Source organism: Carettochelys insculpta, chromosome 11, assembly GCF_033958435.1.
Source record: "Carettochelys insculpta isolate YL-2023 chromosome 11, ASM3395843v1, whole genome shotgun sequence".
In the NCBI taxonomy this organism is placed as follows: Eukaryota; Metazoa; Chordata; order Testudines; family Carettochelyidae; genus Carettochelys; species Carettochelys insculpta.
This window is the reverse complement of record NC_134147.1, coordinates 31,371,425-31,384,798: the sequence shown is the minus strand read 5'-3', so window position 1 is coordinate 31,384,798 and position 13,374 is coordinate 31,371,425. Positions and strand designations below refer to the sequence as shown.

The window sequence follows — 13,374 nt, the reverse complement described above, 5'->3', positions numbered from 1 at the left end:
CCCCTGATATAAATAGACACAGTTAAAAATCATTCTTTAAAATAATTCCTTACTAGTATTTCAGTAATAAAGGTGGTGAGATGGTTGGGTCACAGGACAGAGACACTGCACAAGGAATTGAAACACTCAGTTCTATTCCATGCTCCTCTACAGACTTTGTACCTGATCTTGAGTGGATAACTTGGACCTAAGTTATCAAAAGTGGTCCCTGCATCTGGGTGCCCTGATTGATCTTTGCCACATTCAAGGTCTGGGAGGGATGGGGAGGAGAGTGGGCAGAGCACAAGTCAGCAGATTTGTGACTCTCTAAGGTGCTGGGAGGGATGGAAAGGAGTAGGAAGTGCAGGGGTCCAGTGCCTCAGTGCACAAGAGGCTCATGGGGGAGGGAGGCAGCCAAGGGGTATGCGGACTGGAATTGGAACCCCAATAGGCTGCATGCAGCCCATGGATTTCAGGTTACCCACCACTGCTTCACACGACGGTATAGACCTCTATCATATTTCCGATTCGTCATCTCTTTTCTAAGATGAATACTTCCGGGTTTTTTAATCTCTTTTCTAGTGGAAGTTGTTCCACACTTTTTCTTGTTTTTGTTGTTCTTATCTGCACTTTTTCATCATTAGGGACAACCTTCGTTTCCAAGGTGTCCATAGATGAGTTTCTACATCAGTAATTCTGCAATTTTGTATTTGAGTTCCTTCAGCATTCTTGGGGAGAATACCATCGGGCCCTGATGATTTATTACTGTCTACTTTACCGTATTGTTCCAAACACACGTCTACTGACATTCTCATATTTGTCGACTAAAAAGGGTGTCTCAGAAGTGGGAATCTCTCATTCTCTTCACTGAATACTGATGAAAAGAATTCGTTTAGCTTTTCCCAGAAAGGCCTTGTCTTCTTTCAGTGCTTCTTTCTTAGTTTGACTCCCTGCTTTGTTTGGCAGAGTTCCTGGTGCTGATGTACTTTAAAAAATGCAACTAGTTTTGTCTTTTGCGACATGCTCTTCGGATTGATTAATTTATTTATTTATTTTATTGGGCTGTATAATCTAATTTCTGCACTTTTCTTGCCAGGGTGTATGCTCCTGTCTATTATCCTCATTAGGATTTGACTTCCAGTGTTTAAAGGATGTCCTTTTAACTTTAAAATGTCCACAGTATGAATTTTTATTTTGGGCTGTGTTATTTTAGTAATTAGAAATTGCCATTTCTTTGAACATTTCCTGTATTTACTCTGGGTCTGGTGAATTCTCACTTTCCATGCATGGACTCTAATCCGATAATCAGATTTACATTATACTACCAGATTTACCTGGGGTTGCTTGGGCCCTTAACTCAATTAAGGTGCTTCTGGGTTCTTTTTTTTGGGGAGGGGGATAGAGTGGGGAGGGACTGCAGGGGGGGAAATAAAGGAAAATATACATGCTTTATTTAAATGATTATATTTTTCAAAAATAATGTTAATTTTTATTTCTGATTTCTTTTAAAAAAGGAATTGTTTAAAGTTCTAGTATTTTTTAAATGGGAATTCTATTGTGTATTTTTTTCCATCCCTATAAACTCTTATCATTTGCTATGTTTTAACATAAAAGTGCTTTTGTTTCCAGTAACATTTTCTGCTAGTTTTGAATCGTTGATTCAGCTGTTCCAAAACAGAGCACTGCTCCAAACTTCTCCATTTTGTCTCTGTTCCAGGTTCATCCTATTTTTCTGGCTCATCTTGGTTCAATCTTTTTCATCATTCGCTCAGTAATGTTAATTTTGAAGACTGTATTTGATTTGGTGATTCTGTCTCTTTTCTGTTTGGTGTTAGGAGAAGCAATCCCATTCTAGACACATCCCATTTTTCTGTCACAACCAAACCTTTACACTGCTTTACGTTATGATAAGATGAAGCTGTATACCACATACCTGGTCCTGCCATGAGGGCAGGGGGCTTAGTGACTCCTTGAGGTCCCTTCCAGTTCTAATAATCTATGATTCTATGAAATTTGGTGGTCCTCTCTCTTACTGTTTAGGAGGAGTTCTTGATCAAACAGACAAATACTTTAAAATATGCATCAGTACACATGTAAATAAGACTTTTATAGAAAATGTATTCAGTAAAAATAAATGCATTGTATTGTGCTGTGAAACCCTCTCAGTTCCCTAAATAACTGATTCTTTTAAGTTTTTCCATGGGTTTCAGCTGTTCAGAAACTGGACTGTAACTCAGTGTAACTTCCTCTTTATGGGTGTTGATTTGCATTTCTTTTAAAATGTCAGTTTTGGGCTTTCTGGATAAAACACTGGTTGGAATTTTCATACTTCTGTATAAACGATATTTGTATTGTGAATTTGGTTTAAAGACTTTATCTCATGCAGTATTCTGAATTCACTTAACCCAGGCAGTATTTTATTAATTAATTCATTCTGTACCGTAGGCCTTTGCTTTGAGTGAAAAGCATCCTGAATTTAAAGATGATGTCTATGTCCCTTATGCTCAGTGGCTGGCAGAGAATGATAGATTTGAAGAGGCCCAAAAAGGTAGGACCATACATGACATGTTGTGGCAGTAGTACCCAAAATGTGCTAAGCGTTTTCCAATTGCTGAAGATGCAATCTCTGCCCTGGAAAGCTGTCAATTTGTAGAACACAAACCCTTTAAAAGAGTAGTGTGCAACCCATGGGCTGCATGCAGTTCACTGGGGCTCCACCTCCCAACCCCATCTGCCCTGTCTTCCATGCATCTCTTGCACACTGGGGCACTAGAGCCCCTCACTTCCTGCTCCTCCCATTTCCTCCCAATACTTTCGGTGCACCATGAATCTGCTGATTCATGCTCTGTCCCTGCTCCTCCCTCTCCCCTCTCTGAGCTGGAACACCACAAGTCAGTTGTTCATGGCTGTACAAGTCCTAGGAGGGAAGGGGAGGAATGGGGATAGAATGTGAATCAGGCAGTTCTTGGCCTCTGAAAGTGCTGGTGAGGAAGGAGCGGAGTAGGAAGTGTGAGGCTGCCATGTGTACGAGGCATGTGGCGCACAGGGGCAGGCAAGGGGGGTGCAGGCTGCAGGTAGAACTCCAGTGGGCGGAGAGCTACTGCAGCCCACTGAGCTGAATTAGGACCACTCCTGTGGTCCAGTCCCTATTCTTGGTTGAGATAACTGGAAAGTGTTTTTACTGTTCATAAAAGATTATAGTCTAGTTATCAATGAGGTGTTATTATTTGGCAAGAAAATATGTTGAACTTAACCAAAGCAATGACATCTATAAAAAGGCTAGAGTACTGGATTTCCTTTTCCACTCTGTGCATGAATATAGCAAATTTTTTTTGAAAAGTGATCTGATACACTATATTATTATCAATGGTTTCCTTTAATGTAGCATCAAAAATATCCTGGACCCTAACCAAAAAAGGCATGAGTCCTGCACTTATATTTAGGCAGTATGTCATTCATACAAGGTGGAGCATTAATCATGCTTATAAAAAAAAGTTTTTGCTTCTTGTGGATTTTTATCATAAAATACTGTCTGTATCTAGTATTCATGAAATACACATTTGTCAAGTGAGAATTTAGGACTGAACGTCATTGGCTTCTTTCCAGCAACTGTAAAGAAACAAGTTGTATATACTGTGTCTCACTCTCCAAATTGTCATCTTGTTATGGTGAGTGGGCTTGTGTGCTCCAATGAAACAGAGAACAATGCTGTACAGAATCTCATACTCTCAGCAGGGTCACCCATGGTGGCAAGATCTAGGGGGAGGGTCCAGATGAAGAATGATCCCAAAAGTCCTTAACAGCAGAACCGGCAGAGTAGCAAGGGTAATGCTACAATGGCTGTGAAGCCAAGTGAAGGCTGCAGTGGACAGAAGACTCCCAGTCGTGGATCCCATGTCATTGGACCGGAGCCTTCTATCTGTCAAGAACTGTGTGGTGGCTACAGTGCAACAGTCCCCCATGTTAAAAGAAGTTGTGCACAGGCATCTTCCTCTGGGTACTACTCTCCTAAACTTAAGCCCTAAGGCAACTGGCAAATGGCAACGGGAGCAAGACTGTGAAATCCGGAAACTTTTAGTCATGGACTAACATGTAGGCAGTGGACGTAAGGGTCAGTTGCAACAACTCCATCTCCTGATTCTCATGATCTGGGATAGGGAACAGATTCTGCAAGATTTCAGAGACACACTGATCATCAATATCTTCAAGAAGTGAGACAGGTCATACTGTGGGAGACTATAGTGGCATCTCCTTCCTGGCAACAACAGGGAAAATCTTAGCTCAAATCCTTGCAAACTGAATCCTGCCCCTCTCTGAAGAAATTCTCCCAGAATCCCAGTGTGGCTTCTGACCATTCTGAAGAACAGGGGACAAGATCTTCACCTCCTGGCAACTTCAAGAAAAGTGTCTTGAGCAAAACCAAGCCTTATGTATGAGTTTCATTGACCTGACCAAAGCATTTGACTCAATCAGTCGTAGCACCCTGTGGACCATCCTCTCAAAGATAAGCTGCCTCAAAAAATTCATTAGCATCTTGAGGCTGCTGCACAGCAACATGACTGCTACAGTATTGAGCAACGACAGATCCCAAAGCAAAACCTTTGAGGTCAAAACAGGAGTCAAACAAGGCTGCGTCATTGGCCAGCACTGTTCTGCATCTTCATTGCCATGACCCTTCACCTCATTGATGGCAAGCCTTCAGATGGCATGAAGATTGTCTATAGAATGAACAGGAAGCTTTCCAATCTGAGGAGACTGAAGGCTAAAAGCAAGACCTCCACAACCTCGACCATGGAGCTATATTTCCCCTCAGTCTTGCTTCCCACGGCACCCTACCTATCAGCTCTCTGAGTTTATCAAAACCCACCTTCCTGAAATCCATTATCTCTATTTTGCTGTTTTCCCTTCTGCCCTTCCTTAAAATTGTGAATTCTAAGATTTCATGATCACTCTCACCCAAGCTGCCTTCCACTTTCAGATTCTCAATCAGTTCCTCCCTATTTGTTAAAATCTAATCTAGGGCAGCTTCTCCCGGTAGGTTTTTCAGGCTTCTGAAATAAAAAGTTGTCTCCAATGCAGTCCAAGAACTTATTGGATAGTCTGGGTGTCTCTGTGTTAGTTTCCCAACATATATCTGGATAGCTGAAGTCCCCCATCACCACCAAATCCTGGGCACTGGATGATTTTGTTAGTTGTTTAAAAAAAGCCTCATCCACCTCTTCCATCTGGGTAGGTGGCCTGTAGTAGACTCCTATCAGGACATCACCCCTGCTTTTCACCCCTTTTAGCTTAATCTAGAGGCTCTCAACACATCTGTTTCCTATGTCCGTCTCCACCTCAGTCTAAGTGTGTACATTTTTAATATACAAGGCAACACCTCCTCCCTTTTTCCCCGTCTATCCTTCCTGAGCAAGCTGTACCCTTCCATACCAACATTCCAATCACGTGTATTATCACACCAAGTTTCTGTGATGCCAACGATGTCGTTGTATTTATTTATTAGCACTTCCAGTTCTTCCTGCTTATTACCCATACTTCTTGCATTTGTATATAGGCATCTAAGATACTGATTTGATCTTGCCTCCCAGTTTTGCCCTGACACTCCTTTTTCTCTGCCATTATAGCCAGTGCTCCTTCCCATTTCTGACCCATCTCCCAGATCTCCATCTTCTCTACTTACCCGTGGGCTTTGCTTCCCTGTCCTCATCGAATCTAGTTTAAAGCCTGCCTTATTAGGTTAGCCACTCTGTGTCCAAATAGGGTATTCCCTCTCCTCAAAAGGTGAATGCCATCTCTGCCTAGCAGTTCTTCCTGGAATAGCATCCTGTGGTCAAGGAAGCCAAAGCCCTCCTGGTGACACCATTTATGCAGCCAGGCATTCACCTCCAGGATGCACCTGTCTCTGCCTGGGCCCCTACCTTTGACAGGAAGGATTGAAGAGAATACCACCTGCACCCCAAACTGCTTCACCCGTGCTCCCATAGCCCTGTAGTAACTCGTGATTCGCTCAGTGTCATACCTCGCAATATCGTTAGTGCCCACATGGATGAGTAGCATGGGGTAGTAGTCAGAGGGCTGGATAATCCTCGACAACACCTCCGCAACATCTTGGATACGGGCCCCCAGCAGGCAGCATACCTCCCAAAATGAAATGTCAGAGCAACAGGTGGGCACCTCTGTCCCCCTCAGAAGAGAATCGCTGACCACCACCACTGTGCATTTCTTCCTCACAATGGTGGCAGCTGTCACCCCAGCCTTGGGGGTACTAGGCTTTTCTTCTGCTGTATGGGATGATTCCTTGTCTCCTGTATCAAGTACAGCATAGCGGTTTCTTAGAACCACGGTAGGTTTGGGAGCAGGGGTGGAGCACTGCCTGCTGCCAGAAGTAACCGGCTGCCAGTGTCCACCCTGAACCACCTCCTCCTCCACCAGTGGTGGGTCAGCAGTCCTGGGTACTGGGACAGCTACCTCAGCTATCTCCACATGAATACTGTCCACGAGTTGTTCATGAATTCGGATACTCCTCAACCTAGCCACCTCCTCATGCAGCTCTCCCACCTGCTGCCTGAGAGATTCCACCAGCAGCCACCTTTCACATTGGATACTTCCCCCAGGCTGGAGATCAGTAAGTGGGAATTGCAAGCCACAGTCCTTGCAAAACCACACCAGGATCTGAGGAGAGGTATCCATAGTCACTCAGTCTGTCTGGCTACAGGCACAGGCAGAGGAGACAGAAGCAGTGCTGGCACAGGTGTTGCAGGTCTTCCTGACCATTGTAGGCCTCCCTCTGTTAAACTCCCTCTTAAACTCCCCTGTCTGCAGCCCCCTGTCCGCTTTGCTCCCCTGGTTGCGTATAGGAAAGGGAAAAACAGATATGGGGCTCCTCCCGAAGGCAAACTCCCAGGCAAAAACTCCCTGTTAGTTGCTCATGTTTGCTGCTCACAGGGTTCACTCACAGAAATCCAGCATCATCTGAGATGTGCAAGCTCTGTTTTCTCCTGCCTGAGAGAAAGGGTCTTTGAGAACCAGGACATCTATCCCCAGGCAAAGCTCCTTGTATACCATGCTTTGGTTGTTCTAATCCTACTCTATATATGAAGACTAGACAACATACAAGCATCATTTGAAGGCACTTGAACAATATCATGAATACACTGCCTCAGGAGAATCCTAAATATCTCTTGGGAGCATAAGTGAGTGAAGACTAGCATCCAGGAAAAGGCAAACATGACCAGCATTGAAGCCATTATCATTCATCAGCAACTTGGTTGGATTGGTCATGTGGTTCGGATGTCTGATCAGCACCTCCCAAAACAGATTCTGTTTTCCAAGTTGGAGGAAGGACAGATTATTATTGGGTGCCAGCGATGTAAGGACATGCTGAAGGCACACATGAAAAAATGGAGCATTGTTGTTGACTTGGCGGAAGCTTGCCCAAGACCGTCTGCAGTGAAGAATTGTAATCCGTGAGGGGCTGGCGCAATTTGAGAGATCCCACTGCATTGCAGATGACTAGAGGCGGGGAAGAAGAAAAGTGTGTCAAAAACTGCCCCATGCCCCTCCAACAGGTACCAACACCTGTCCCTTCTGTGATAGGATCTGCGGCTGATCAGCCATCAATGGTCTCACAAATAGGAGGGTTAGATACAGACATCCTACTCATTATTGAGTGACTGACAAGATGAAGAATAATGTGTTTTGTTTTGTTTTTTCTGCCATTGTAGAGGTTTTTGGGGTTTTTTTTATTTGAGGGTAGGTGTTATTCTACAGTGTGGAGCGTTATAGAAGTGCTGCCTCAACTACTATCTCAAATTATGCCCATACTGCAGCAGCTAGAGCAGCACACAGCTACTTGACTGCCACAGTGCCAATGTAGCTCAGTAGTGTAGACACTTCGTACATATACAAAAGAAGTTTTTCCATCAGCAGAGTTAAGCCATCACTCTGAGAGGTGGTAGCTAGTTTTATGGAAGAACTCTTTGACCTGCAGTGGGGGGGGTTAAGTTGACATAATTATATCACACAGGGTATAAAACATTTCATGGTCTTTAATGGCAAAGTTGATCCAATTTTTAGGTGTAGATCAGGCCGTAATAGATTTGAATTTTGACGTGATCCACAATGTTCAGCAGTTTCCCCTATCTGCAAATGTCAAATCACCAGGATGATGATTTTGCTCTGTCCAGTTTTTTTTTTTAAAGTAACTAGTCCTGGGCAACTTACCTATGTAGTTGTTGTATTCCCTATAGTTATGTCCTGACAATACAAAAGCCACAAAGTACCTGCATATACTTCTATTTCCCATTGGTATCGTTACTTTCAAAAGCAGAAAATTACTAGTGTAGTCCTTTTTTATCTTGTTCCAGCTTGGATTAATAGCCTGTTTTTAACTTCAAAAATAATTTCAGTTAATTGATACAATTGCACTATAAAATCTACTTTGTTTTGGTCTCCTTTGTAGCATTCCACAAGGCTGGCAGACAGAGTGAGGCTGTAAAAGTGCTGGAACAGCTAACTCACAATGCTGTGGTAGAGAGCCGATTTAACGATGCAGCATATTATTACTGGATGCTTTCCATGCAGTGTTTAGATATAGCCCAAGGTAAGTAAACACAGCACATTTTAAATTTGTTACCTGCTCACATATCAGATAAACATTGAATAAACCCTGGTGGCTTAATTAAAACCTCTTGCTTGCTCATTAATTGTGCTATATACAGCTCAGAATTATGATACGATATAATGGTGGATTACAGTGCAATGCAACTCAATCTCTCTAGTCTCTGTGCTTTTTAGAAAAAATCAAAATGGCATCAGAGGCTGCTATATCCGCTAATTCCAATTATAGGTGGTCTAGTGGTTGGGGCTGGGGGGAGCACAATAAGTGGACTGTGGGTTGGAGGCAGTTCACCAAGGTTAGCGCTGGAGGGCCACTGGATGCTTTATTTACCTGCACATCCACAGGCACAGCTGTTTGCAGATCCTGTGGGCCATGGTATGCCATCCTTGGGCCATGGGAGTTGCGGAAAGCAGTATGGGCTGGGACATGGCTTTCTGCAGCTCCTGTTCACTAGGAATGATGAACTGTGGCCAGTGGAAACTGCGAGCAGCCTATCTGCAGATAAACAGGTAAATTGTCCTGTAAATTGCCAGGGTCTAACCCTGACAAACTATGTCCAACAAATGGGACGCTTATTACCCACGCTGTCCTAGTCCCTTTCCTCTGCCTCACATTTTAGATAAAGTGATGATTAGACAGCTAACTAATAATAAAACATAATCTTGTGGTGTAGTCTTCTTCTAGTGTATAAATGTGGATGAGGTTAACTGGGGACAGCCAAAGAAGAAAGTTAGTGTTAATTAATTCTTTGGTTTAAATCCACTTTATTGGAGGAAGGGTGTAGCCTATGAAGATGAAATGTAGATGAGGAATAATGAAAACAAGATATTAATGGACTCTCATATTGCACTGTGTAAGACTCTCAAGTTTTGTTTATGCACAGTAATGCTGATTTATACACTGAGCAAACTCTGCAAATAGTTTGATTGTTTAGCAGTGTGTTAATACAGGTAAAAGAAATGATATTAAACTCATTGTACTTTAAATTCAAAGATCTAGATCAGATATCTAGGGTGGAAGGCCAATATGTTCCACCTCTATCTAACACATTAACCTCTGGCTCTGTTAAAATGACTCTATCTTAACGTGTTATGTTAAAGCAGAAAACTGCACATTAAATGGCAAAATTACATAACTCATATTTTGTAGCACACTCCGTCAGATATATTAATCTATTGGCAGTGGCAATGCTGCAGCCATCTTATACTGTGATCTTTCTAGCTGAGTAATACTTTTTTTTTTTTTTATGTTTAGTACAAAATGACCAGAAGTATAATGATTTTCCCTCCTACAGAGAATGAAAAGCAGAAGACAGAAATGCTACAGAAGTTTCACCACTTCCAGCACTTGGCAGAACTTTATCACGCCTATTACTCTATCCACAGATACACTGTAAGATATTTTCACCAGCAATTTTATTGTTCATTTAGCTGGCACATTTTCTGTAGCTAATTCAGGAACAATTAATCACTTTTAAACTAAATATTGAGTGGAAGGTGGTAGCAGTGCAAAGATCTAATTTTGTAATTTCCCACCCCCTTTACACTGTATTGGACCTACCATCATTCCCTCCCTAAAAACCACCTTTGTCTAACACAGCTGCTGCAGAGCTGGTGGACTTGAAGGCTTTCCTTCACCACCTGATCTGGAAACTGGTTCCATTGTGTTCTGGGCCCACTACTTTTATGGGGTAGGTTAGATTATTTGTCAGGAGTGTCAAATTCCCAGCCCACTGCCTATGTTCAGCCAGAGCAGTTGCATAATGTGGCTGAGGAGTACTAGGAGGTGGGTGTGTCCGTCCTTTATTGTCCTCCAAGCCTTGCACCTTTCTTCCAACACCCATCTACCCCATCGCACCTCATTCCCCAGGGGACAGCCTCAGCGATTAGGGAGGACCTGGCACAGGGCAGCAGCAGTGGTAGGGCCCCCCTGCACTCCCTGAGATGGCATCAGCCACAAAGAGGTGGAGCCAAGCAGAGCGAGTGCACTTCCTGAGTGTGCTCTGCTTCCCTGTGGCGATGGTTGCTTCAGCGAGGGGGAAGCGGGGGGCCTGACCACTGTTGCCATCCCATGTCAGGCCTCCATGTAATCTCAGGGGGTAGGGTGCCGTGGCAGGGAGAGGGGTGGTGGCAGGAAGGGGTGGAACTTGGTGAATGGTAATGGACAGCCCCCCGCCTACCAGCATTCTCAAGCCAGATTGTGCAACTGCTCCAGATGAGGAGGGCCTGCAGGCATGGAGCTGAGTCCCCTGCTTTAAGTGCTTTCTCTCTACCAGGTGAAGCCCTTTTCTTTTCCAGTGGCAAAGATGAGCTTTGGTGAGAGTAAAATTCAATCACTATCTTCTCTCCATCTTTCTTATTGTTGTGACAGTTTGAAAAGCACAGTATAGTGTCAGATGACAGAAGTACCCTGATGTTCCTGTTATGAAGTGTTGCTTTCTAGCTCAGAATTTCTTTTATTGTTCTTTTTACAACAGGAAGAGCCCTTCAGTTTCCATTTGCCTGAAACACTCTTCAATATTTCCAGGTTTTTACTTCACAGCTTAAACAAGGAGACTCCGCTGGGCATCTCTAAAGTGTATCCTTGCAATACAAAGCAAAATTCAAAAATTGTCATATGAATTGAAGGGAATTCTTGGCAGCAATCAGTGATATGTAGCTTACTAGTAGGGTGTGCTAGTTCCTGGTTTTAGTGGTTCCCATGCTGTTTATTTGTTAGAGAAAATAAAGGTAGGACTGTCTTCAGTCCCTGAGATGGTAATCTGTGCCTCAGAACTATCACATACTTGGATATATCTAGCCATACGTTGCATAGATTGGAAGAGGCTATCCAAACATCTTAGTAAGAGGAGGGCTTTCCACACATCTTGCGTGGAAATATTGGCAGTGCAGCAGCCGCAAGTTGAAAGGCATTGTGAGAGAAGCTCTGAATGCTGTTGCTTCTAAATGCTAAATACTGATTCTTCTGACTATTGTAGCTGTGTCCTTCTAAAACCTAATGGTAGATTCTAACTCTCGTTTTCATCTCTGACATAGCTGCATGCCATATGTAGCCCAATTTTTTAATGTGTTCATTAACAAATTTGTATGCATTGTCTTTTCAGAGTCTTTCACAAACAACATATGAGTCCCACTGAAATATATCTGTATCTGCAATGGATCATAGCGTTCAAAAGAAGCCAGGGTAGTTCAGTGGATATGTCAGTTGAACGGGAGTCAGGACATCTGCGTTCAGCTTCTGTCTTTTCCAATTGGTTCCTTTGAAACCTTAGATAAATCATTTTCTTTCCCTGTGTCTCTTTACTTATCTATAAACTGGGGACATTAATACTTAATGTCCTTCATAAAATGCTTGGAGATGTATGGATAAAACAGTCTCAATTCTGCTTATTTATCATTTCCTTGGATGCACACTAATAAAGGGAAGGATTCATTTTGGTATAAAACATTGGAGTAAGTTCCTGGAGAAATGTCATGGGATCTGAAATATCCACATAATGCTAACTGAATTCTTGGTGTTTCAAATTATTGGTGTGGGGAATGGTCCTTACAAGTATTAATGTTACTGGGGTCAGACTGTTAACTGAAGCTGCATTATCCATGGGCCAGTTCCTTATATCTCTCTAAAAATCATCCACGCTGGTATTTTAGTGGTCCTCTCTTATTTTGTTTATGTAAACACATTTATGTGCACAGATTTCCTTAGTTAAGGCCTTTTAAAGTTTGGGCATTTGTTTTGCTTTAGTGCATAACTTCTCTGATTAAAAGTAACTTTTTTATTGAATGCTACATATGTTTGTTCCTTAATTTGATTATAGCAATACATTATTTGCACTAGCAAAGCAGAGTAAAGCTCTGGGTGCATATAAATTGGCCCGTCATGCTTATGACAAATTGCAGGGACTGCAAATCCCAGCTAGATTTCAAAAATCAATTGAGTTGGGCAGCCTGACAATCCGATCCAAACCATTCCATGACAGTGAAGTAAGTTCCAGTATATACTATTTTAATTATTTAGTAATTGACCTGATACAAGAGTCTACTTGGTCATATGCACAGAGATGCTTAAGATGGATTATGCACAGATTTGCAGTAATTATGTTTCTGCAGGAAACAAAATACTCATGCCATTATTCTCTATTTCAGACGCTCTCCCTCTTCATTCCAAGTGAAAATGAGACCTCTCTTTATGGACAAATTTCTTCGTCGCTCTCAGATCTGATAGACCCATATTTCCCTTGCTACTCACTCTGTTCCTTCAGGCTTTACCATCCATCAATTCCATATGTATTTACTCCACAGAGTTCTTACTTGGATCTTTCTCTGTGTCTGCCAATAATTGGAGGTCACATGTGTTTGCCTGTCTGCTAGAGTGCCGTCCATCCAACCCTTTGAATGGTTTTACTTCCTCAAGCCTTGCTTTGAAATCTTCTGTTTTTATTTAGCTGATTTACAACTTCAGTAGTCTATAAAATTGTATCTGACAGGGTGCTTGATAAACAAATTGTACTGTGGAAATGCTTAACCGCAAATAAACATGCATCTTACCATTGGCAATGAAGTAAACACTGTGGCCGTGTCTACACTAGCCCAGATCTTCAAAATGGCCATTTCGAAGATTACTAATGAGGCACTGAAATACATATTCAGCACCTCATTAGCATGCCGCCAGCCATGGCACTTCAAAATTGCTGTGGCTCACTGCTGCATGGCTCGTCCAAACAGAGCTTCTTTTCAAAAGGACCCTGGGAACTTCGAAATCCCAGAGCAGATCGG

The 13,374-nt window shown here is 42.6% G+C and overlaps 1 protein-coding gene across 4 annotated transcripts in view; it reads left to right on the top strand.

Annotated features, from left to right (window-relative positions):
• The window catches only part of IFT122 (intraflagellar transport 122), a 55,899-nt gene that overhangs the window by 36,226 nt on the left and 6,299 nt on the right, over positions 1–13,374 (top strand). For all 4 annotated transcript variants that reach the window (XR_012646925.1, XR_012646926.1, XM_075004802.1 and 1 more), the window contains exons 20-24: positions 2,425–2,527; positions 8,441–8,581; positions 9,894–9,991; positions 11,076–11,176; positions 12,417–12,582. Coding sequence is in view for 2 of the 4 variants with exons in the window: in XM_075004802.1 (XP_074860903.1) it covers positions 2,425–2,527; positions 8,441–8,581; positions 9,894–9,991; positions 11,076–11,176; positions 12,417–12,582 (609 nt within the window). In the remaining 2 variants the exon portion in view is untranslated. The remainder of the gene's footprint in view (positions 1–2,424; positions 2,528–8,440; positions 8,582–9,893; positions 9,992–11,075; positions 11,177–12,416; positions 12,583–13,374) is intronic.